The following is a 27,236-nucleotide window of genomic DNA, read 5'->3' as shown; positions in this document are numbered from 1 at the left end:
AGCAACCTCTAACACATCAGGGCTCCCAATAAGTTTTCATAATTTGTATTCATTTCTGATATATAGCAGGTGCCAGAACGTATGTTAGTGACACAGAGAATGCGAGAACTCATCTTAAGAGAGTTAGATGGGATGCAAGTGATCTCGAAAGTACTAGCATATAGTAGGTGCTGATATGTATTAGCCAGATCCAAAGAGATAATGAAGGAGAACAGAGTTCTTTGAGAAGACTTCTTACTGAATTGGATTTTAGAGTGACAGGTGCTCAGAGACCTTTTTTTGCCCTTAACACAGGAACTAGTCATTTCCTGTAATATGATCGGTGATTCCCAAGCCCAGAAGGGCTGAAGCTTGACTGTCACTCACAGACCTTCTGACCTAATGGGCAGGGAGCTCAACCTGGGCATCAAGAGCTTTAAAGGTAGACAAGTGGTTTCCATCCCAAGCGCAGAGCTTTGCAAATATAAGTTACCTGGCAAAGGAACAATGAGGAACTCAGCTAATTAAAAATGCTAATCAGTTGACCATAAAGTAGTGAGATTAGCCTGGATGATCCAGGTGGGCTCCTTGGTATGCCTTTAACTGAGAGAATGAATGCAAAAGAGCCAGTGTCACAATGGCATGACTTAAAACAGACTTAATCTGCCACCGCAGACTTTGAAGACACGGGGAACAGCCTATTCATGCTAGAGTTCTACAGAAGCTAGAAAAGACAACAGAGTGGATTCTCACCCAGAACCTTCAGGAAGCAAGGCAACCCTGCTGCCGGGTAACAGACTACTGACTACATAAAAAGTGCATTATTTTGTATACCTAAAAGTTCTGTGGTCTTGTTCCGAAAGCAATGGGACACTGACACAGTTTCCCAGGCGATGCTAACGTGGCAGGGCTTGGAAAGCACTGTGATGTGCCATTCGGCAGGCTAGTCTTTCCACTGCGGAGGAAGAATAATTTGTTGTACAGACAAAACTATTTCCTTACCTTTGGCTTTTTCACCACTGAGGGCCAGCTGCCCAACACTGTTGCTTCCCCAGCCAAATGAAGTCCCCGTGAGAGACAGGGCAAAGCTGTGAGTGCCACCTGCAGCCACCTGAGCCAGTGGGATTCCCTCCAGGGACTTCACCTTCTGGGGGCTGGCTTGGGAACTGAAGTTCTTCCCCAGGCCCAGCTGACCTTGACTGTTACTTCCCCATGAAAACACTTGGCCATCTACAAAAATAAAGAACATTTAAGAATTGCACACCAATTACCAAAATAGAAAAAAAAATCACTTTAGTTCCACACACTTCTTTTCCTGTTTTATTGAAGTTTAATTGACAAAAGAAACTTACATATATTTAAAATGTTGAAGTAATATTCTAATATCCATATACACTCTAAAACAAATGCCAAAATTAGTGATTAAATTGCCTCACACAGGGCTTTTGGTGGTGGTGTTTTTTCATATCCTGCTTGCAGAGCTGGGGCTGGATAGATAGAGCATGCTCAGACTAAGTAAGGTCCTGGGTACAATGACTACTGTCAAGTATATAAGTAAACAGGAAAGTGGAAGAAAACAAAACCCTGTATTCTTAGTCAAGGTCGCACATATAAACCATTGTTGTTAATGGTAGGTACATTACAGAACAACAGGTTTCCAGACCGCGTTCATCTACACATGAACACTTCACCTCCCTTGCCTGCGTGTTCCTCACAACCACCATTCTGCTCTGTTTCTAGGAGTCCAGCGTTCTTTGATTTTACATGTAAGTGAGGTAGGTAGTAGTTGTCTTTTGATGTTTGGCTTAAGTTACTGCTATAATTTCCTACAAGTTCACCCATAGTGTTGCAAAGGCACAGTTTTTTCCTACTCTGTATTGTGCTTCAGTCTACAAACTCAAAAAGTAAAACAAGGACAAAGGAAGAAACAAGACTAAAATTTTCTGATGAAAGGCAAGGCATGGATGTCATCAAGTTCATATTCAGGAGCCCCTCCAAAACAACGTCCATTCTTTTCCTTTGCAAAAACAAATACTTGGAGTTGCCCTTGACTTGTGTTTCCTATAGCATTCAAACTAGAACCCTAACTCTCACCTCCCTGCTGCCAAGTGTATGCAGAATACAACCATTTCTCATCTCTCAATTATTACCATTTTAGTCAAGTCACCATGGGAAATTATAGTAGCCTCAAACTATTATTTCACACCCTCCCCGCTCCCAACAATCTTTTCTGCCAAGGGTGGTCAAAGTGAAACTGTAACAATTTAATTCCAGTTCCCAAATCATATCACCCTGCAGGTGCCTGCCAGGGCTGGCACCCAACCCCACCTCCAGCCATTCTTCTCTATGGGACTCGCCCTATAACAGGCTCCTTTCCACTAAGAACCTTCCGCTGGTCCATGTGATAAGGAGACACGGGTAACCCTTCTGCATGCTTTGGCATGACCCTTCCTGACTCTGGTCACCCCATGTGGACTGGAATAGATCCATTCTCCAGTCCAAGTCGAGTACACACATCCTGTACTAGAGTCCAGTGTCACAGCATGCCTTGTCCACATCAGAAACACAGCCAACCAAAAATGTCCGCATGCCCTTCTCTTCTTGTAGAAACATGAAAGATCAAGACAGTATATACGCCCCCAGATACACCCGTCCTGTAAAAGGTTCTTCAGTGAGAATTACTCAGATGGGCAATGAGGTACAGAACCTAAAAAGAACAACGTAAACTTCATCGAAGAATTCAAGGAGTTTTAAAAAAAAAGACACAGAGAACAAATGCCTGTCTCATATTCAAGAAAAAACAAACATGAGAAAAATGATGAAGCCAGTATGAATTTGAGATAGAAATCTAATAAAAAGTTAGAAATATTGAGGAGCACTTAAGTGGAAATGGAGATGGAATTAAAAAGAAAACACCAAAACACTTTCAAAGCTCAGTAACCCAGGTTAACCCAGGTAGAAAACTCAGAGGAAAGGCTCACAAGTAGAATTGATCAAGCAAAAAATGTAATATCAAGACCAAAAATAGAAAATTAGACAACAAAAAAAGAATGTGAAAACTATTTTAAAAGATAGAAAAGGAACAGGCATTAATTGTGAGAAAGCAAAAGCATGAAAAGAACAAATCTTGGCACTAAGGCATAGATAAAGGAGACAGATCCCGGGTGAGTGTCATAACCAGAACTTCAGCGTGATCACAGAAGGAAACAGTCCCAAACTAAAGAAAGAGCGACCCAGAAAGACACAAGAGACACACAGAATACAAAATAGACAAGACCAGAGAAGAAATTCCTCATAGTATGCAACAGTTAAAACATTAAAATGTACAGAAGAAAAGATATTGAAAGTTGCAAGAGAAAAAATAAATAAAAAACCCATCATAATAATACCTTATTTCTCAATGAAAACTCTGGAAGCAAGAAGAGCTTGGAGCAATGTATCCAAGTTCTAAAAGATCACAAAAACAAAACTATTTATCTGTACCCACTGAAACTATTAGCTGTATATAAGATAGAAAGAAAAAAAGAATCCTAATAGAATTCATACATACAAAAGTAGACCTGAAAAGAATATTGGAAGAAATGCTTCAGACTGAAGACAGGAATAAACATATCTAAATGACTGCAGAAAAAAAAGTGAAGATATAATTACTAAAACGCAAACTAAGAATAAGAACACAGACAACAAAAAAAGAGAACAAGACTGCAATCAACACACACCTTTAAGCAGTAACTTCAAGTATTAATGGTCTGGACTGTCCAATTAAAAGACAGAGGCTGAATTTTTTTTAAAAATCCATATTTCTGTTAATTACAAGAAAGTAAGTGTAGTTTTAAGGAAAGAAACAACTCTAAAGTAAAAACATAGAAAAAAAAATATTTCCAACAAATGGGACCAGAAAGCAAGCACACATTGCCATCCTAATATTTGACAAAATAGACTTCAAACTAGAATGAATCAAAGAGATAGTTAAAACTCAAATAAATTAGAATTCTTCTATTCATTCTAACCAAGGGACCAGTTAACCGATAAAACATTAGAATCCTAAACATCCAGGTACCAAACTCTAGTGCACATGACTTCATAGCAACTATAGGATCAGAATTAAAGACACAGATTAACACCACCCCAATAATAGCAGATGATGCTACCACCCCATTTTCTCTAAGTATAAAGAGATTTAGAAGCCATCTGGAGAAGAAAACATACACAAAGAAATATCAGAATTTCATGACATCATACTTCAAATGAACCTAACAGTTATCTTCAGAATATTCTTCCCAGCACAAAAGAACATACATTCCACTCAGCATCCCATGAAAACTCCTATAAGATAGAACATATACTATGACACAAAACAATTCTAAACAAATTTAGAAAAATTTAAATAACTTAGTATCCTATCTGACCATAATAATATAAGAAATTATCAACAAACAAATCTCTATTAGTATACAAACTCACAGAGATAAAACAGCTCATTACTTGGAGATGAATGACCAACAGAGAAATCAAGAAAAATAGTTCTCAACTTTCTGGAAATAAATTAAAACAAGAACACAACACACCCAAACATCTAGTATACATTAAAAGCAAGCCACAGGGGAAAATGTATAGCTCTGAGCTCCTATATTGAAAACTAGAAAGATTATAAATGAATGACTTAATGATGCAACCCAAGAATTGGAAAAGCAAGAACAAACTAATTCCAAAACCAGCAGATGGCAAGCTATAATACAAATCAGTACAGAAATCAGTGAAATAGAAATAAACAAACAATACAAAATATCGACTCTACTAGGTAAGAAAATCTAAAAGAAGTGGATTAATTTCACGATTCATCCAAACCACTAAAGTTAATTCAAGAAGTGATCAACAACCTAAATAGGCCCATAAGAAATAAGGAGATAGTAACTGTAATAAAAACCCTACAAACTAAAACAATCCCAGGCCCAGATATATTCACACCAAAACTCTGCTGGACTTTCAGAGAAGATGTATAACCATTACTTCTTAAATTATTCAAAAGGAAAGAAACAGAAAAAACACTTATCACTCTATACCATAACTGGGTAAGAACTGGGCAGATAAACCAAAACCGCAAGCCAATATCCTTTATGAACATAGTTACAAAAATGCTCAATAAAATACTTTTAAATTGTGGTGGCATATGTGAAAAAGATCACCAAAGTTGGCTTTATTCCAAAGACGTAAGGATGGCTCAACATACGTAAGTCAATAAACAAGTAACATAACTAGATGTAAGGAAACAAATGCTCATCTTAGTAGATACGGAAAAATTCTTTGACAAACTTCAACAGACTTTCATAATAAAAGTCTTAGAGAGACTAGGACTGGAGGGAACAAACTTCAAATTAATAAAGGCTACATATGACAAACATCCTAAATGGAGAAAATGTTGACTCATTCCCATTAAAATCAGGAATGAGGTAGAGCTGTCTATGGTCCTCACCGCTGTTCAATATAGTGCTCCCAGTACTATCTGGAGCAATAAGGTAACAAATAGAGTTATGTAATTTAAGAATATTTAAAACTAAACATGTCTAGTGTTTAATTACACAAATAAATAAAGGCCAACACATCTTAAGCATTTTCTATTATTGATAGCAAACTTTTAACTCTTCTAAAGTTGTTTAGTCCTCTGAGAAAAACTCTTGAGGACATATGAGATGTGAAGTTCTTATAAATGTCTGTAAAAACATACAGTTCACTGTAGCAAATGAATGGAATGCCTTTCATGCAGCCGCAATACTCCAGAGCAGTGTAAAGATGGGTGGATGCCATTAAGAAATGATTTGCACTGTGCCAACCTAAGAAAAGAATAGAATGTTTGAAGGCTTGTGGTACAAAAGAAGAAGGGAGCTTGCTGGGGTGGGAGAGTACAAAGTGTGAGCATTGGGGTAAAAAAAGGAGAAAGAAGCAGGGAAGAGAATCAACAAAAACAAATCAGTTTGAAAAGTGTCACGACAAACCTTAATCCTTAGTGTGCTCATTCATTAAGAGAGAGGATGAAAGAGGGTGGAGGCTAAGGTGTGAAATACCCCACTCTATGCTGTAAACAGCCCTTAGCACACACCATGTACATTCTCTCACTGAATTTTCTTACACAGCTTGTACATCAAGCATCAGTGTTCCTACAGATGAGAAAGAGCTGAGGCTCAGCAGTTAAAGATGCAGTTGCAATGACACATAAGACATCACCGAAAGAACTTGACAATACTACTCGTCACTTCAAGGGAATCAACAGACGTTAACTCAAAATATGTCACTATCACCCTGGTGTGAGAATTAGTTTGAGCAAGGCACCTGGAAATCACAGGCGTGAGAAGACCCCTTCCCTCCTTCCTCCCCCTTGTATAAGACAAGATGTGGTACTTGCTGTGAAAAACAGCAGAGAAAGGAGAGCAACGCTTAGACCGAAAATTAGAGCTGGCTCTGAGAAAAATCTGCACGAACCAATCTTACTAAAACCCCCTTTATCTTCAGTTATTTTCTCAAAAAAATTTTAACCATTTTTCTGTCACTTATCCACTGAAGCACAACGCAAGTCACAAGTTCTAAGTATTTCTTTTAGTTTTTTTTTTCTTTTTCGGTTTTTTGAGATAGGGTTTCTTTGTAGCTTTGGAGCCTGTCCTGGAACTAGTTTTGTAGACCAGGCTGGCCTCGAACTCACAGAGATCCACCTGTCTTTGCCTCCCGAGTGCTTGGATTAAAGGTGTGAGCCACCACCGTCCAGCTTTAGTTTCATTTCTTTTGTGTGAATTATTGCACATAAAAATACTAACAATAACTGGGTGCCTTTTTATGTTAATCATTTTTTCATTTAATTTGAAGCCACCATGACACTCCTCACAAGATAAAGTAGATTTTCTCCTGACTATGCCCCATCAAAAAGTCTGAGCTGAGGATGAGGATGGTGAGGTATGAGAGAGATCAGTGGGAAAATATACGGTCCTGAATCTGACATTCCGACTTTTGTTTTATCTAAAGGTTCAGTTTACTGATGAGGATGAGACATTGGGCATAAAGGCAGCGCTAAAGTTGGCCATTCATGTGAAAGGAAGATCCCGGATCGCGGTGAGACACACACTACTTTGAATAAGAACAGAGACATTTGGAAAAAAAATGAAGAACACCATATCTGATGAAACCTACAGTTAAAATGTTCTAAATACAGCTAGATGCCCATGCCTTTAATCCCAGCACTGGGGAGGCATAGGCAAGTGACCTTTGTGAGTTCAAGGCCAGCCTGGTCTACAGACTGAATTTCATTCAGGATAGTCAGAGCTACACAGAAAATCCCTGCCTCAAAAGAGAGAGAGAGAGAGAGAGAGAGAGAGAGAGAGAGAGAGAGAGAGAGAGAGAGAGAGAAAGAAAGAAAGAAAGAAAGAGAGAAAGAAAAAAGTTCTAAATGCATTCAGATGAAACTTGGTGGATCTGGTGAATTAAAAATCCATGCTTATAATTTATATTTAAAGTATTTTTCTAGTGACATTCAGAGGCTCCCAAAGTATTCTTTACCTTCCGATAATGCCAAGGAGTGGTAGTGTCCACAGGAAACTTGGATTATTTTTATGTCATCTGGAAATTCTATTTTCCTATAATGAAAAAAAATCACAAAAGTCTGCTAAACCTTGTTTAGGAAGAATTAGCAAAGAAATTACAGACATTTAAAAGTATTCTAGATAATACATCAGATCTTAGAGAATGATTTTATCCTCTTGTGCTTCTGTAATACCATTATCTCAAAGAGCCACACTGTTTTTTTTTTCCTTCCTTCTTTTTGTGATTTTAACTACTGAGGGGAAGGGTTTCCCTCCCAGCCTCTAAGAACTCCAGATCATCTCTGTCCCCTTGTGATGACAGGGTAGCATTTGGGGTTCCCCCACTTATTTTGCACCTTTTAGATCTCTTCATCAGGCCAAACATACTCTTCCTTCCCACCCTGACCCTGATAATACCACTCCCACCATTATAATCTCCCTGGACAGTGAAGGAGACCGCAGCAATCTCATTCACCTAACCATATTCTTTGATCATGCATCACTAAGTGACAAGACCTTGACTACCAAGGAGGACCTGCTGTCCACTCCTTCCTAATCGAATTTCTTCATTTCAAAGTACAGCACGCAGCCCAAATACCATTCCATCAGTTGGCTGTTTGGTTTGGTTTGATGTAGTTTGGGTGTTTATGTCTTTATGAAGGGGAGGGTGGGAAAAGGTCTCACGTAGATCTAGCTGGTTTCTGACTCCCTAAGCAACTGAGGATGACCTTGAACTCCTGTCTCTATCTCTGTAAAAGTCTATGTATCCTAGAGCTTCACTGGAAGAGTACGGCATGTTCCGTCAGGCTTTTTCATCATAATTTCATTCATTGAATATTTGGGAAACACATAGGGTATGGCTTAATGTGAGAAGCTCTGCTTTACTCAGATGCAAGAGAATCAAGGGAGATTTCTTTCTGAATTCTTGGTTTCGTGATAGTTTGTACTTAAAATAGTTGTTTTTGATTTTTATTTACTGTAGGAGTCCAAGTGCTTCCCCATATGTATACTATAAGAAATAAAATTGGGACTCAAGAATGACATATCATTTCATTCTGATTTTCTCCTTCATGAGCTTGAATTAAACAATTGGCTCTGTAAATAATTTTCTGACCACTTACTTCTCTTACCGCATTTTAATCCTTGAGGCTAGGGATACCTTAGTCAAGGTCATCTTTGTGTCCTGGTGTTTGAGTACCTAGCACTCAAATTTTGGGGGGAAAGGAGTGAACTAAAATACTTACGTAGGCATTAAGTTTATGTCCTTACATTCTCCAATCCCCAGCTGCCCGTTAGAACCTGCTCCCCATGCAAAGACCCTTCCTTTGTGGCTGACGGCTATGGAGTGCTCCTTCCCACAGCTCACGAGGTCAACATGCAGAGTAGCCAATGACTGGACTTGTTCTTTGGAAACAAAAATGAAGAGAAAACTCCCATAACGTTATAAGTTTCTAGAGTTTAAGACAGTAATTGCCTTCAAAACGCAAGACTTTACTCAGAGACTTTGTCTCCTTCAATGTCTCTTAAACCAAAGTCTAGAGACCTTACTAAACACCGGGAGGAAGCAATCCAATATGCTCATAGTACATATGTGGAAACACAGCGGTGTTCTTCTGACTGCCTGGACACAACTTGGCTGGCAAGGCTTATCACCTTGAGTTCCTACATAAGCAAACTGAAACCCAGCTGTTAATGACGTCACAGTCCAGGGAAATGAAACTGAAACACGCCCAGCTAACCTCTACACAGAGAAAAGAATCTGCCCAGTAACTTTAACCAGGCTCTGACCACTTTAACCAAGACAAGTATTTTGTCTTGCTCCCTTATGCTCTGTACAAGTTTGTGGAGATTTCTGTCTGGAATCTGCTCATGCCCCTCAGGGTGGCCTGAGCCCTTATACTCTGGTGCTGGCCTCTTCAAGAGTAACAAATGCTACAATTAATGCTTTAGGCTATTAATGTACATAGGTTATCTTTTTATTTCATTCTGCTTTTTCTGTTTTTGCAATACTAGGGTATGACCCTAGGACCTTACTCATATCTGGCAAGTGCTCTGTCACTATTTTCTAATGGTCCCACACAATTTATTATCCAGTAAAATCCCAAGTTCCTATCTTTTGTTAAACAGAGTACACAAGTTCCTGGGTCTAAGCACCTCTTTGGGTTTTATTTACTTTCTGTGAATTTCCATGAAGACAAATTGCTCTCTAGGCTCTCTAGGTAAAAGACTGATAAAATTGAATGCTGTTTTTTGCCTGTTGTTTTTTTTTTCCTGCTAAATTTGCAGCTTTCAGGAACTGCATCTAAAAGGACAGAGGCTGCTTTTCATTTTCCACACAGTTATTCAAATTATTCTAAACACATAATCAAATATGGTCAAGGCCTGTGAATGTAATATGGCCCTATGGTAGAGTGGATGCTTAGCATATAAAATGACAAACAAACAAACCAAAAAATCCTAGAACTTTAGTTAGATCCATATTTATAAGAATATGAATCAGTATAATATATTAAAAAACAATAGATGAATATATTTTGGTAAAAACACAATTTGTTTACATACAATACTTTATAACGACATGATTCTATAAGGATCAAATACATACACAGAAAATAAGACAAGCAGGAACTATGCCCTGTTATTAGAGTTCTTGGTGTGATTACAGGTGGCTTCTTTTGAAAAATATTTTTTTATTTATTTTATGTGCGTGTGCGATACTGTGTGCATGTGTGTGCTGGTGCCCACGGGCATCAGATCCTTTAGAGGTGATTGTAAACTGGCACATAGGTGCTAGGAACCTAACCCTTAACCACTGAGGGATCTCTCCAGACCCTACAGGTGGCTTTTTTTTTTTCTAGGTTCCTACAACAGCCTTAATGCCCAAAAGTGATATTATACTTTTGTTTAAAATTAGGAGAAAAGATGTCCCCGGGCATTGCTACAACCCACTCGGTCTGGAAGACAACCTCCTCCCCATCCCCTGAAAGTCTGAAAAGTCAAGGGGGAGGGACCTTTTTTCTGTCTAGAGGAACGCAGTTCTGATTGGCTCATCGTTTCTAAAAAAAGAGGAACTGGAAACCGAAACAAACAACGCAAACTAACTCTAGAGTCTTGGGAAACGGAAACCACTGACTTGAGCAGCTCAAAGCAGGCAAACTGGCTTCGAGGTATCCCTGGTCCAGTGACCGAGGCGTCCACATCCCGTCCGGTTCGGGCACCCACTCCTGGGCTGCGTACTCACCTGGCCTTTCGGTATTCTGCTTTCTCTTCTGGCCCAGCTGGCCCAAGCTGTTGTCCCCACAGGAGTACACCCGGTGGTTGCTGAGCAGTAGCAGGGAGTGGCGCTCCCCACTGGCTGCCTGCAAGAGCTCGCCGCCATCTGGCGCCTTCAGGCGCCGAGGCTTGCGACAGTCCGCAGTCCAGTAGAAGTACATCTCTGCACATCCCAGCCGCCTGCGACTCCGGCGCGTCATCTGGGTCAAATGGGCTCCCAAATGCGAGTGACTGGGCTTCTTAACTCCTCCTAGGAATGCTACTTTATCTCTGACGTCACGATTCTTTCATTCGTGTGAGTGTCCTCTTATCTGGAGCCACTAACCGCTTCCTCCCCGCCCACCGGGCTTCCCGGACAGGTCATCTTAAAACCTGGCTGTTTGAGTAGCAGGGAAGACAGGGAAAAAGAAAGTATCTCCACCATAAATAAGCCACTTCTGAGTCCTCTACTCTGGGCAAATTGTTAGGTTTGTGACCTATTTATTAAGTGACAAATTCAGAAGGTATAGAAATTTCAGTGGCAGCCGACATTCAGAAATTCCACTTTCCTTGGCAACCCTGGCTAAGGTTCTTTTATTCCAGTCTTGATTTTTTTTCAGATCACACATTAAATACCACAAGGTAAATCCATCTATAATATATAGACCATGGAGGGCATACAAGGGGTTAAAGGGTGAGCAGTTTCCAAGAAGCCTAGAATGTCAGAGCTGGAAAACCTATTGGAATGCAATAATGAGCCCCTGACTAAGCTGCTAGGAAGAAGCTGTTGTCCACCTGAGTCCAACTTTAGAGGCAAAATTGAGTCCAATTGCAAAGACTGAGGGCAGGGTCCACCTACAGAGAAAGTAAAACCTTCGTATCAAAATTGTACAAACCCAGCCCCTTTGTATATCAGTGTGGTGATTTCTCAGAAAATTAGGAAACAACCTTCCCCAAGACCCAGCAATACCATTTTTGGGTATATATCTGAAGGATGCTCAACCGTGCCACAAGGACAGGTACTCAACTATATTCATAGCACCATTATTTGTCATAGCCAGGACCTGGAAACAACCTAAATGTCCCTTAACCTAATAATAGATAAGAAAAATGTGGTACATTTATACAATGGAGAAAATTTACACAGCAGAAAAAAAATAACATCTTGAAATTTGCAGGCAAATGGATGGAGCTAGAAAACATCATTTTGAGTGAGGTGACCCAGACCCAGAAAGACAAATACCATATGTACTCACTCATAAGTGGCTTTTAGACATAAAGCAAGGAAAATCAGCCTATAATTCACAGTCCCAGAGAACCTAGACAAGAATGAGGATACTGAAAGACACAAATAGGGATCTAATCTACTTGAGAAGTAGAAAAAGACGAGATCTCCTGAATAAGTTGGGAGCTTGGGATCATGGGAGAGGGTTGAAGGGGAGGGGAGAGGAAGGGGAGGGAGCAAAGAAAAATGTAGAGCTCAATAAAAATCAATAAAAAAGCCAAAAAAATTAAAAATAAAAATAAAAGAAATAAGAGTTCAAAAGAAAGCCATGTAAAGATGAAAAATAAAAAACAAAAACAAAATTGTACAAACCAAGTCAACAGAAAAATAAAAGAGCCCCCCAAAGAAGGCACTAAAATCAGAGACCCACCCACCCACTCACTCACACATTTGGGAGTACTGTATAGACTGAGAGCTATAGCGCATATGCAGAGGACCTGGTGCAGATCCAGGTCGGCTCTGTGAGTTCAAGTGAATTTTGCTCAGTTGATTTAGAGGGCCTTGGTTTCCTGGTGTCTTCCATCCCCTCTGTCCCTGCAACTCCTGCCTTCTCTTTCTGGAATTCTGCGGGATTCCAGTTCAGTTCTCTGAGCTCTAAAGGGAGGAATTTAATGGAGATACCTTCTTTAGAGCTGTGTGTTCCAATTCTGTCTGTCTGTCTATCTGCCTACCTTCTTCCTTCCCTTCTCTTCCTCCTCCTCTTCCTCCTCCTTCTTCTCCCCCCCCCCCCCCTCTGAAGTCTGGCTGTGAGTCTCTGTGTTTGGTCCCATCTGCTGCAGGATGAACCCTTTCTGATGATGGTTGAATAAGGCACTGACCTGGATATAGCAAAATTTCATTAAGATTCATTTTATTGTTACCTTTTTTTTTTCTTTTGATTTTTCAAGGCAAGTAGCATTTGGTTTTAACCTAGGTCTCTGGGCTATCTAGATTCTGGTGCTTGGTCACCAAAGCAGTTTCAGGTATGGAGTAGGCCTTAAGTCAAATCATACATCAGTTGGTTGTTTCCACAAAATTTGTGCCACCATCCCCCTGGCGTATTTTTTAGGAAGGACAGATTTGTGACTGGGTTGGTGTTAATGTTTCTCTTTTGGTGGCCTTCAGAGTACGTTTCCATGTCATAGACACTAGAACATAGGGGTGAAGGTTTTATGTAGGCACCAGCTCGACCTCTCTATGTTCAATGAGTTGTGTGGGTGTTGGCTTCAGCAATGAAGCCCCTGCGATCAGTTTTTTGAGGACAACCTATAGTCTTGGCAACAACCTGGGTTGTTTGGGATTTTCATAGGGACCCTTTCAGCCAACAATTCAATTGGATGAAACTTAGTACTGGACTGTAAGCTTCCTTTGGGAACAAGAGATGCCGCTTTGTGGTTCTGTCTCCCTCGTTACTTAGAAACTTCATTAGGATCACCTTTATATATTTTAGGAAGTTTCCACTGAACTAGGTTTCCATACTGCCTCTGAAATGCTTTTCAATTCTAGTTATCCCTCCCTTCGTTTCCCTGCTAAATCCCATCCCTTTTTCCATTCCCACCAGGTCCTCCCATTCTCATACCCCCTCCAGACCACCCATAAAATCTAGTCTGTTTCCCCATCCTAGGAAGATCCACGTGTCCCCCACCCCAGCCCCTTCCTCTATGCCTAACCTCTCTAGGTATATAGGTTATAACTAGGTTATCATTATTTAATGGCTAATATACAGATATGAGTGAATACATATTTATCTTTCTAGGTCTGGGTTACCTAACTCAGGATGATTTATTTTTAATTCTGTTCATTTGTCTGAAAATTTCATGATGTTGCTTTTTAATAGTTGACTGATACTTCATTGTATAAATGGACCACATTTTCTCTATCCATTCTCTAATGAGGAACTTCTAGTTTGTTTTCTATTTCTGGCTATTATGAGTAGAACAGCAATGAACATACCTGAGCAAGTGCCCCTGTAGTAGGATGGAACATCCTTTGGGTATATGCCCAAGAGTATCTTGTATCTGTTGAGACTTCCTTTGTGATCAGTTTTGGAAAAAGTTCCATGAGGTGCAGATAAGAGGGTATATTCTTTTGTGTTTGGGCAAAATGTCTTGTAAACAGCTGTTGTGTCCATTTGGTTTATAACCTCTGTTAGCTCTAGCCTTTCTCTGTTTAGCTTTTGTCTGGATGATTTGTCTATTGGCGAGAATGGATTATTGAAGTCTCCCACTATGTATGAGGGTGAATACCTGATTTAAGCTGTACTAGTATTTCTTTTACAAATGTGGGTGCCCTTGTGTTTGGGGAATAAATGTTAAGAATTGCAGTATCCTCTTGGTGGATTTGTCTTTTGATATATAAGGACTTTCTTGTTTCTTCTGGTTAGTTTTGGGTTGAAGTTTATAGATATTAAAATTACTACACCAACTTGTTTCTTAGGTCCATTTTCTCAGAATACTTTTTCTAATACTTCCCCTGAGTTAATGTGTATCTTTGATGTCGGAGTGTGTTTCTCAAATGTAGCAAATGTTGTGGAATATTATTTTAACTAGGAAAAGATGCATTACATTTGTTTATGCTGTAGAATATTACTTTAACTGTGTGAAAGTGTGTTACATCTGTTTCTGCTGCCTTTGTTAATTATGTAAAGTTGTGTTACATTTGTTTGTACTGCATTTAATTGTGTAAAGACATGTGGCATTTGTTTTGCCTTGCTGCCTAAGGCATCTGATTGATCTAATAAAAAGTTGAATAGTCAATATCTAGGAAGGAGAGGGATAGGCAGAGATAATATTTAGGAGGAGAAATCTAGGCTAAAGAGAGAAGGAGGGGGAGAGAATGAGGGAGAAAGAGAAGGACATACCAGGACCAGAAATAAGGCATCCACCAGCCAGACTTGAGAAGCAGTGAAAGTAAGATATATAGAAGAAAAGAAAAATAAAAAGTCTTGAGCAAAATGCAGATGAAGAGAAACAGGTTAAGTTATAAGAGCTCGTGGGACAAGCGTAAGCTAAATCCGAGAATTCATAACTAATAAGACGTCTCTGTGTCATAGTTAGGGAGCTGGTTGGTGGCCCAAGGGAAAGCCTGTTACAAGCAGAAGAATAGGTCCTGGTTTTGTGTCCATTCTGTTTGTGATTTTTTATTGGGGGAATAGAGTCCATTGATACTGAGATATATCAATGACCAATAATTGTTGGTTCTTGTTATTGTTATTTTGTTGTTTTTGGTGGTGGTGATGGTGTTGATGGTAATAAAGATTGTGTGTGTGTGTGTGTGTGTGTGTGTGTGTGTGTGTGTGCGTGAGGTTTCCCTTCTTTTGAATTGCGGGTCTGGGAATATTTATTTCCTGTGTTTTCATAGTTGTAGTTAACCTTAGTTTGGAATTTTCCATCAAGCACCTTCTGTAGGGCTGGGTTTATAGATAGACGTTGTTTAAATTTGATTTTTATCATTGAATATCTAATTTTCTCCGTCTGTGGTTATTGAAAGTTTTCCTGGGTATAGTAGTCTGAACTAGAGCCTGTGATCTCTTTGAGTATTTTGAACATCTATCCATGCTCTTCTAGATCTTAGAGTCTCCATTGAGAAATCAGGTGTAATTCTAATACGTCTGCCTTTATACGTTACTTGGTCTTTTCCCCTTGTAAGTTTTAATATTCTTTCTTTGTTCTGTATGCTTAATGTTTTGATTATTATGTGGCAAGGGTACTTTTATTTTTCTGTTCCGAATCTATTTAGTGTTCTGTGTAATTCTTGTACCTTTATAGAAATCTCCTTCTTTAGGTTAGGAAATTTTTCTTTTATGATCTTATTAAAAACATTTTCTGGGCCTTTGTGCTGGTTTTTTCTGCTTTCTTGTTCCTATTATTCTTAAGTGTAGTCCTTTCATGGTATCCCAGATTTTCTGCATGTTTTGTGTTAGGGATTTTTTAGATTTAACATTTTTGTTGACTGATATATCCATTTCTTCTTTGTATCTTTAACGCTTGTATCTTACATCTCTTGTATTCTACTGGTGAAGCTTGTTTCTGTAGTTCCTGTTTGAGTTCCTAAATTTTTTTCTTTTCATTTCATTCCCAGAAGTTTGTATTTTCTTTACTGACTCTATTTCCAAATTTGGCTCTTAAACAGAACAGTTTTATTTATTTTTTTATATGGTTTGTGTTTTCCTGAATGTTTATAAGGGGTTTACTAACTTCCTTTTTAAGGATTTTTATTATCTTCAAATAATTGGTTTTAAGGTCTTTTCTTGTGTTCTAACTGTGTTGAGACACTCAGGGCCTGCTGTGGTAGGATAGCTGGGCTCTGGTAGTGACATATTGCCCTGGCTATTGTTGATTGTGTGCTGACATCTAAGCATCTGGGTTTGGGGCGATTTATAGGTCTAGGTGCTGATTTCTGCATTTGTCTTTGTTAGGTGAGTGTTTTGTTCCTTGGTTTCTGTTTCCTATCTGAGTTTTTGTAAAGTCTGATAGCTGCTGTTGCCTGTTTTCCTGGCCTGCTCAGCTGATGTGTTCACAGGTAATGCTTGCTGGTGTTGGAAGCCAGGATAATGGGCTGAGTTGGGGAAGGGAAGGTGAAGGGAGAAGATCTTTGTGATTGAGGATAGGGTCAGAAAAGAAAGGGAGACTGCATCTTGGTTCCTGCTACAGAGCGGGGGGGGGAACGAGGGATGAGATGGGGGGGGACTGTATCTCAGGAGCAGTAGGAGTGGTGTGGTATGGGTCCAGCTTCAGCCCACTTGTTGCCCTGGGAGGAGAGGCCCTTTGGTTAGCAAGGGGTGCCTGCTGGGGCTGGGGTCTTGGAAAAAGCAATGAGTGGAGTGAGGAAGGTTAGAAGTGGAAGGAAGATCTCTGGGATCTACAGGAGATGGGAGCAGGGAGTCAGGGAAGCGCCCACTGGTGTTCTGATGCAGAACTGGGGCTGAGGCTGGGGGAACAAAGCGCCTGATCTGTTCTTAAGAGGTTAAACAATGCTAATAAATTTAATGAAATGATCTCCTTTCATAATCATCTTATTTGCTGTGATCATTTGGTTACTCAGAATTCCCTTCTTACATGAGCCTAGTTTTAGTGTCTAAATGGCTCAAGTTTTGCACTGTCTCTATAAAAAAAAATTTCTCATTATTCAGTATAATTTGGATTTTAAGAATTGTCATATCCAAAAGAAACTCCAATTCCCCAAACTCCAGAAGGCAGTACACATGTCCAGAAATGAAAGTCTTGGTCCAGCTCGAACCAGGTTATAGAAGGATTGCTGGCAGTTAGAGAAAAACCAGCATTACCCAGGAACTTGTGAAATGGTTTTTTTCTGCCAAAAGAACTCATTCCCTTGTCTCGGGCAGAAGGACCGTGTGGTTCTTCATTGACACATACTGTGTTTGCCTATCAAAGCCCCTGCTGACTCCGGGCTAGTCCCTACCCACAAGAACCCAGTCTACATTTCAACGTCCTAGCCCTTCTGACCTACTCCTCTACCCTACAGTCCCAAGCCTGTTCCAGCTTACAGACTTCCCTCCCCTCAGTTATTTATTCTTCCTCCATATAACGGGCTATTCTCTGCTATCCCAACTCTTGCTCTTCCTCGCCATTTCTGCTTTCCTATCCCTGGGCATGTCCATTCTGTGTCTTTTTCTCTCTGCTCTGGACTCTTCCAGATGCCTCTGGATGTTTTCTCTCTCTTACCCACAATGAAAACCTTCCCCTAGTGGAGTGGTCATTTTGGTAGTTTCCTGCCCCTGCCATCTTCCCTCTGCATGCATCTGGTACTGAAGACCTGGGAGGACCACCTTTACAAGGGGCCCATCTGTCATAACTGAATCAAGCCACTGATTTGTCCCTTCTGAGATGTGAATCATTTGCTGTTGCTGGCTTCTACCACCCACCATATTTCACTTAGAATTCTAGAGTTCACCTCTCAAGACACTTCGTTACCTGCTGGAACCACTCATCTCTCCTTGCCCACTGGGAAAGTGTCCCCTCACTCTCTCTGGCTCCTGGAGCCTGCCATGCCCTCCTGGATGTCTATCACTTGGAAAGGTTCTGCCTCTCCTGGGCAGCCTGGAACCTTCTGTACACTTCTCCACTGTGATTCAGGGCATCTCTCTGCTAAGACACTTACCCCCCTCCTCTACTGGAATTCTCCCTCTGGCAGAGTTCCTATTTATGACCATTTTCCATAGTTTCACTCTTGTTCTGCTTCTGGCTTCCTCCCCTCCTCTCTCTCAACTCACTTCTGGAGCTTGCTCTGTAGCTCTTGCTCACCTACTGGTGCCTACACTAGCCACCGGCTCTCATTAGACTCACTGACTCTTCTCCTGCCTCTGAATCTCCCCACCACACACCACCACCACTTGTTCTCAGAGACCCCCATAGAGCCTCACTGTCTGACTGCAAACTGCTTGGCCTCACTCAATGGCCACAGAATGTTACACTCAAATCTCCAGATTCTCACAGATGATTACAACTTCTGCCACTGCACAAGCAAATGATCCCCCAAATCACTTATCTCTTGGCTTTCTCTACTCTCCATTCTTGAAAGTCTCTACACTTTCTCTACTCTCGATTCTTGAAAAATCTACTAAGACCATTGTTTACACTTTCTGTGTCTCAGAGTTAGTAAGTTTATTGGTTATGGTTAAACGATCTGCAAAATCTATAACAGAAAATTTATTTAAAACGTGTAACTAATGGGGTTGATAATGAAAGCATCTATACATAGCCAGACTTGGTTTGCTATAGCAAGTTCGTGTGACAGGACAAGAGAGTACAGAGGTTGCTTCATCCTGTGCTCTTCCTGAGACCATTTTCAGTTTGACTAGAATTTAATCTCTTTGATGAGAAACCCCTTGGAAAATTATCCAGCCCTATTCTAGGAACCCAAGGGCAAGATGCCCCAGCTAGCTTGTCATAGTTTATACTAAAATGCTTCCTTGCATACCCCCCCCCCTTACTTCAGCTGCCAAGGGAGCTGCCAGAACATGTTAGTTTTTTATTAGTTAGTTAGTTTGTTTGTTTGCCCTCAAAACCCCATGCTCTGGACATTCCATATCACACTTGGGTGCCCAAATACCTGAGTGTAGTGCCAGTGGCTGGAATAAAGGTTTTCAAATGGCTATAAACTGTATTTGAGTGGTCATCTCTTGTGGCTCCCCGTAACACTAGTATGTAACTTGGATTCAACTCTTATTTTAAAAAAATAGATTTGCTATAGCATACTATATGTGTAATTTGAATCCAAATCTTGTCCATAAATATTAAAGTTACTAACAACAAATGTTTGGTAAATAAGGTTTATAAATTCCTAAGACTGTAAAGGTCTACTCAGGATTACAAAAACTTATAGATGTATGTCTAACTACGTATGTATTTGTTAACCATGTTCAACACCAGACTTCTAAAATACCGAATAAGGAACACCTTGTATTTGATAGATAAGGCTTATGATTTCTTAAATCTATTCAAGCTGGCAAAAACTGATGTGAAAATGTATGTCTAGCTTCTTTTCCTTTACTAATTTTGTTAAGCTTTAACTCTTTGGATAAACTGAGTTATACAAGAATTGGAGAAATGAGGTTCCTAGTCTCTCTGTGGACTATATTTCTGATTTAAACTTTTATTTTGATGCTAAAGGTTCTTCAATTCAAACTATTTAAGGTTCAGATTTAACAGGGATAAAACTGTAAAATCGTAATCTTATAAAAGCTACTAACTTGTAAACTGTTAAAGAGAATAAAGACACACAAGGTAATGGTCTGCTTATAGATAGTCAGATTCTTTAGCGTGCTTGGAACTATGCTTGTTGTCATGCTGATTACAAATGTAATTCATTTGCAGGGACAAGCTTTAGCCTTCTGTATATGCTGGCCAGGTTAAGCCTAAAGCAACTAAAACAAACAAAGTTTGTTTACAACCAGGTATACTTAGTAGATTAGATAATGGCTCCCCAACCTCTCAGAGAAATCTGCTGGATATGGCACATAAGGTTTTTAATGAAAAGATTTCCCCCATAGACAAAAATACCAGCTTCTGGGAGCCCTGTGGCTATCTCCACAGAAGACACAACTTGGACTTGCTTCATGTGTGGGAATATGGATCGCTGAGCAAAAAACTGCCCCATGCCTTACCCAGCGCTAGGGCCCTGTAATAACTCTGGAGACTGTTGGGCTAACTGTCCCCCTCCTCCTTGCCAAGGTAGGCCAGTTCCCCAAGTTCCTCCTCCACAGGAAAATCTCTCCAACCTTCTGAGTCTGGTGACCAAAAGCTGATGTTGCTTTGTGTGGCAGCTGGAAAACTTAACACTTTCCTGTGTGGCAGCCAAAGACTGATGACCTCCGCACCCATGCAACAAAGCCATAGAGATAACCATGAGGGTCCCAGACTGACTGTCCAGATAGTGGGTAAGTCACTGTCCTTTGAGTTGGTACAGAGGTCACTTGGTCTATACTTCCTGGTCAAATGTATCCTTCTCAGTGATGGCCTTGATGGAGGGCCCTAGCCTTATTAGACAGTTTAGTAGCACCAATCATGAGGTTGTCTAACCATTCATAGCTAAAATGTCTGCTTTAACCTTTGAAAACATTTGGTTTTACAAAAAGTTTCAGTACATACGATAGGCATGTTACTTGATGATACAGGTTAAAAAAAATTTAAAGTTTAAATTACTTGACTCTTTTAAATTAAAAAAAAAGGTTTTGTGGTGGAAGCTTAACTACATACCAGCCTAATTTGTTTTTATATGTAAAAATCAAACCTTGCTTTGCCTAGACTAGATCTCCCTACTAAGTCTCCCATTAAGAAAAGGCAAACTCAGGTTTACCTGGCTTACAGGCGACATGCTGAGAAAGACAAAAATCACAAAACCAGTTTCAGTGTAAAAGCAAACTCAAGCTACAGTGCTGCTGTATAGGAAGTGATTCGAGGTTTGTAAAAATGATACTTCAATATTAAATGTAAGCAGAGACTGCTTGTTTCCTGGCCACCCAGACCTGAATAATATCAAAGAAACTATATTAATTACAACACTGCTTGGCCTATTACCTTAGCCTTCTTATTAACTATCTCTTAAATCTTAAATTAACCCATTTCTATTATTTTGTATTTTACCACAAGACTCATGGTTTACAGTAAGGTTCCCAGGCAACTGTCTCCTTTGGTGGCTACATGGCATCTTCCTGACTCTGCCTTCGTTCCTCCTCTATCTGTTTGGAATTTCCACCTTTCTCTATTTTGCCCTGTTGTAGGCCAAAACAGCTTTATTCATTAACCAATGGTAGCAAAGCACATCCACAGCATACAGAGGGGAATCCCACATCACCTCCCCTTTTCTGTCTAAATAAAGGAAGGCTTTAACTTTAACATAGGAAAATTACCTATAACAAAACAGGTATCAAGCAAGAATTACAGTTACAATATTTATATCTACCTTATCTTTTATCATAACTAAGGAAAACTATAACTATTTTTCTTCAACTCCATCAAAGACACCAGAAGGATATAGTATTACCTAAATTGACAAGAAATGCATTGTAAACAACTTCCAAAACTCTAGAAATGACAGGGACATCTCATTTCCTGGGCAGTCACCCAAAGTTCTTCTGTATCACTGCAGCATCCATCTTCAGCCTATAGGCCCATAGTATCTGGCAGATTTTTCCATGAAGCAGGAAATTTGCATATCTCTTATTTCTTGTACTGGCAAAGTTCATCAGTTGCTTTCTTCTGTGTCCTGGAAAATGTCTGACAGTTCTCTCATGAAGCAGGAACCCTGAAGGACTGCATCATCTTCTTAGGCAACCTCAGCAGTCATTTTTTTTGTGGGTCCTGATGTCCAGTTCATACAGCATATTAAGCAGTCCAGGCAAGAGCAGTTTTTGCCCAAATAACTAACCAACTACATAGGGAGCCTCTTCGATGCCCATCATCCTCTTGAAATAGATTGGTGCTGCCAGTAGCAGATGTGTCTCATTGTCATGAAAAGTCCTAAGTTCTTTTTTGTTTGTTTGTTTTGCATCTGTCAGTTTCAAAACTAAGTTCTTAAAAAATTTTAAATGACTTATTCTGTTAGCTTTGAAGGGTTTGAAGAATACTTACCTGTCTGAAATATATCTTATGTATCTAGAAAACCTAACAAACATAACTACAAGCTTGACTATTATAGATGACTATTAACCTGAATTTCTTTGTTATACATTACATTTTTAAATGAGCTGCACAAACACAATACCTTAAATAAGAGCAGAAATACACATTTAACAAAATTGATCTTAAATTTATATCAATAAACCAAGATCCATACAAATGCAAAGTATTTATATAATATCGCGCTTTAAATGCAAATAAACATTTATAAACAATCATTCAGGGAATTTGATCATTGTTCTCTCTACTACTTCCTGCTGATTGGGGGTGCTGTTAATCAGATCTTTTATGGGGTATCCTGTGTGTTAGGATACCATCCCAGCCAGTAGTCCTGAAGCTGTCATGGATGTTGGACTATCTGGGTAATCGCCTCAGGGAGTCTTTTTTAATTAAACCACATTAGCCAGTAAGGAATCCACAACTTTTTACCCTCTGTGGAAATAAAAGCAGAACCTCTTATCCAAAGCAACTTATCCTTAGACCCAAATTTTGAAGTCAAGATACCTTTAAAATATATATGTTGGTGTAGCTTAGCAGCCCATACGATGAAATATCTCTCTGTACTTAGCTCGTTCACAGTCAAAAAAATTAAAGAAAATGCAATAATATACATAATCCAGGTTCTCTGTGTATATTTCATCTTTTCATGACTTATTTTCTTACTCTATTACTTTTCTTACAAGCATAATATTTATTTTATTACCTTTATTCCTTTAATCTCTGGCTATACTCTTTTACATTATAACTGTCTTCACTCTTTTTCCTTTCTCTCCTGCCTATGTACCATTATTAAACACACTGTGTCTCATTTAGAGGTCTTCTATGTCTGAATCTGTCCTATCGTGTATCTGAAATCCTTTTCTGACAAAGAACATTCTAAAATGGTAAGCAGTGTGGTCGCAGCAACCCTCGATACTGGTTTTGCCTCTCTCGGCCTTTTTTACATGGTAGAGGTAATTCTCCGCTAGCTTAGGACTGTGAGTGGGAACTGAGCTCACCACCTCAACTCTGGTAAGCAGTTGACTCATACTGCAACCAAGTAGCTTGCATCATGCTGCCCACAAACCCCACTCAAGTGCTCAGCCTCCTGAAAAGGCCAGTTTGTGCTGCCAACATCAATCAGGAAGCTGCAGTTTCTTATTCTGAGTTTCTTATTTCTTTCTTTCTGTTTCTGTTTTTGTTTTGTTTTTTGTTTTTTGTTTTTTTCTTGTTTGTTTGTTTGGTTGGTTTTTTTGAGACCGTGTTGCTCTGTGTTGCTTTGGAGCCTGTCCTGGAACTGGCTCTTGTAGACCAGGCTGGCCTTGAACTCACATATATCCCCTGCCTCTGCCTGCCCAGTGTTTGGATTAAAGGCATGTACTACCAGCCCCTGGCCAATAAGCTTTTTCTTAAAGGAGCTGCAGTGCCCCTGCTTGCTCCAGCAAACAGAGCCCTTCTGAAAGAAAAATGCAGCTACCATGCAGTCCAATTTGTAGACAGAGACTGCTCATTTGTTTCCCAGCCACCCAGACCCAAATAATAGTACAGAAACTATATTAATTACAATGCTACTTGGTCTTTTAGCTTAATCTTCTTGTTAACTAACTCTTACATCTTAAATTAACCCATTTCTATTATTTTGTATTTTATCACAAGGCTTATGGTTTATCAGTAAGGTTCCCGGGCATCTGTCTCCTTCAGTGACTACATAGCATCTCCCTGACTCTGCCTTCTTTCCTTCTCTATCTGCTTGGAATCCCTGCCTTATTCTATTCTGTCCTTCCATAGGCCAAAGCAACTTTATTCATTAATCAGTGGTAACAAGGTACATCCACAGCATACAGAGGGGAATCCCACATCAATTAGGCATATAATGCTGACTTCAGAGTTCAAAGTTTAACCTTAATAAATGCAGTTCTGATATATTATTTAGCCTTGGTAACTAGCATTGGCTAGTTACTAAACCTCTCTTTTTTATAAAAATCATAATTACAAAGTTTAATTTTTAAATTTCTTTTGGACATGACAATAATAACTAGTTTTTAAAATTGACAAAAGCTTACTTTAAATCTTCAAAAGAAAACTCCATTTGGGGTACCTATATTTTAAATTAAAAATCTTGCAGCCAAAGAAAATAAATTTGTTTCTATTTTAAATGTGTGTGTGTATGTGTGCCAACTTTTATCACTATGAATATACAACAAATTAAATATTGTTCAAGGCATTTTAATATACTCAGATGTTTAACAAACTTTCTGTTTACTATAGCTAGATACCCAAAGATTTGCATTAACTCTTCTCATCAAATTCTACAAAAGACATCAATATCTAATAACAACCGCATTCATGATGTTTTATACTATAGGTATTGAAATATCTTGATTAAATTAGTGTCTATGGTGTCTGTAGTATAATAAGCCAGGATTTGTAAAGAACAGATCAAAAGCACTTGGATTTTGCTAATAGATAGGAAATGAGCACTACTACGATGAAGCCTTTGAGAGTCTCATTGTATCTCTAACCATTAGAACAAAAGTTAATGTTTGCTTACGACTATAAGGAGTATCAAATCTGATACCTAGCCCGTCTAATTTCCCGTTTCTATCACTATCAATATTTGGTGTGTAAAAGGACAATCTTGTTAAAAGAAAGTATAGGAAGATACTGTATTGTTATCTAATCTTTTCTGTAGCATAGCTTTCCATACTTTTCCAAACTAAGTAATATCAGTAAAATACATCAGACCAACTCAGTATTCACATGGAAGAGCTATGATAATTTAAATGCTGAAGACCAGTCAATCTTAGAGCTACAGCTAACAATGCCACATTGAGTTAGACAACAGGATCTAGCCAGACAAAAATCCTTAAAGAAAGAGAGGGAGAGAAAGAAAGAGAGAGAAAGGGAGGGAAGGAAGAAGGGAGGGAGGGAGGAAAAAGAATTTACTAAAAGACCCCAAATGTAAGTACAGTAGTTCATAGAACAGAAATAAATTTGTGGAAACAAATCCAGCTTTTAAAATTTAATTTTAAGTGTGGTGATCTTATATGTCACATGCAAATGTCACGTCAGGTTTGGAGGACATGTGGGAGGGAGGAGTCTGATCTAGATCATGATGGCAGATAATTTGATTTGATTCAGGACTTTCTTTCTTAATGGCTTCACCAGCTATTCTTCTCTGCTGAAGGCCACTGTCCTGCTCTCTACTGTGCCTCGTCTACATCAGATCCTAGGAATCAGAATCCTAGCTGTGGTAATAATCATGTGGCTTCCTGCGCATACACAGTGTGATGCTTGGTCAGCAGGGGGAGCTGTGAATACAAATTCCTGGGAAATGTCTGTGAAGGCTTATTAACTGACTAGAACATCAGCGATGTGGAGAGTATAAAATGTTGCTCTTTCAGAATCTAACTACAGTTTATGTGGGGATGTCTATAGTCCATAAATAACCATTGATTTTTCACCTCTGTGTTAAACTTAGCATTCTGTGACTAACAGATGCAAACCTATAATGTATTAATTTAACAAAATTTAGTTTTCGCCCATCAAAGGACTACTTCTCTTGGGTGTGTTTGCTTCTTTTGTTCTAGGGCTTTCAGGTGCACTGTTAAGTTGCTAGTCTGAGATCTCTCTAATTTCTTTATGAAGACACTAATCCAATCTAAAAACGGGGTACAAATCTAAACGGAATTCTCAACAGAAAAATCTCAAATGGCCAAGAAGGAATTAAAGAAATGTTCAACATCCTGAGCCATCAGGGAATCTCAAAACTACTTTGAGAGTTCATCTTAAACCTGACAGAATGACTAAGATTAAAAACACAAATGTCAGTTCATGTTGGAGAGGATATGGAGCATGGGGAATCTTCCTCCACTGCTGGTGGGAATGCAAACTCATACAGCCACTTTGGAACTAGATATGTCAGTTTCTCAGAAAATTGAGAATTGATCTATCTCAAGACCCAGCTATATATTAACATACACCCAAAGGATGCTCCATCCTACTACAAGGACACTTGGTCAACTATGTTCATAGCAGCTTTATTCATAATACCCAGAAACTGGAAACAACCTAAAAGTCCCTCAACAGAAGATGGGATAAGTAAATTGTGGCACATTTACACAATGGAATATTACTCAGCTATTAAAAACAATGACATCATGAAATATTCGGCAAATGGGTGGAACTAGAAAAATAATTCTGTGTGAATTAACAGACCCAGTTAACACAGACCCAGAGAAACAAACATGGAATGTACTCACTTCTAAGTGAATATTAGCTATAAAGTAGCAGATAATCATGCTAAAATCCACAGATCCAGAGAAGCTAAGTAGCAAGAAGAGCTCAAGGGGAGGAACGTATGATTCTTCCCTGGGAAGGGGAAATAGAATGGACATCTTGGGCGGAGAGGTGGACGATGGAAACAGAAAGGATTGGGTAATGGGAGGATGGAGAGAGGTAATGGAAGAGACAACTGGAATTGGGGGGCATCTCAGCTGGTATTGGGAGCATCTCAGGGATGAGCTAGAAACCTAGAGCAGTGAAAATTCCCAGGGATTTATGAAGGTGACTAAGACTACCAGCAAAGGGTGATGCGGAGCCCGGACTGGCCATCTCCTGTAAGCAGGCAGACTTCCAGTGGAGACAAAGGGACACCAACCCACCCACATAACCTAAACCCATAATTTGTCTTGCCTACATGTGCTGAGAAATAGGTGGTGAAGAAATCGGGAAAGTGGCCAACCAATGACTGGTTCAGCTTGAGACCCATGCCACAAGTGGGAGCTCACGCCTGGCACTGCCTGGAGGACCAGGACCCAGAAGCTGGATAGCCCAGAAACCTAGCATAGAACCAAATCTAACTGGCAAAAATGAATCAATGAAATGATTCCTAATGATAGTCTGCTATACTCATGGATTGGTGCCTAGCCCAATTGTCATCAGAGAGGCTTCATCCAGCAGCTGATGGAGACAGATGCAGACCCACATATAAACATTAGGCAGAGCTTGAGAAATCCTCCAGAAGAGAGGGAGGAAGGATTGTAGAAGCCAAAGGGG

At 39.6% G+C, this 27,236-nt stretch overlaps 1 protein-coding gene across 5 annotated transcripts in view; it reads right to left on the bottom strand.

Moving 5' to 3' along the window:
* Herc6 (HECT and RLD domain containing E3 ubiquitin protein ligase family member 6) overlaps window positions 1–11,084 on the bottom strand; it is a 57,416-nt gene extending 46,332 nt beyond the window's left edge. The window contains exons 1-4 of one of the 5 annotated variants that reach the window (XM_087907456.1): window positions 10,786–11,084; window positions 8,789–8,948; window positions 7,522–7,598; window positions 982–1,209 (exon numbers count right to left, since the gene is read on the bottom strand). In XM_087907456.1, the coding sequence (XP_087763582.1) occupies window positions 982–1,209; window positions 7,522–7,598; window positions 8,789–8,948; window positions 10,786–11,017 (697 nt within the window). In that variant the 5' untranslated portion in view covers window positions 11,018–11,084. The remainder of the gene's footprint in view (window positions 1–981; window positions 1,210–7,521; window positions 7,599–8,788; window positions 8,949–10,785) is intronic. The other 4 variants (XM_087907454.1, XM_087907453.1, XM_087907452.1 and 1 more) reach the window with 4 other exon arrangements.
* Window positions 11,085–27,236: the final 16,152 nt, after the last annotated feature.

This window comes from Myodes glareolus, chromosome 6 (assembly GCF_982192425.1).
Source record: "Myodes glareolus chromosome 6, mMyoGla1.1, whole genome shotgun sequence".
Classification (NCBI taxonomy): Eukaryota; Metazoa; Chordata; class Mammalia; order Rodentia; family Cricetidae; genus Myodes; species Myodes glareolus.
The sequence above is the reverse complement of the archived record's forward strand: the minus strand, read 5'-3'. Positions and strand labels throughout refer to the sequence as shown.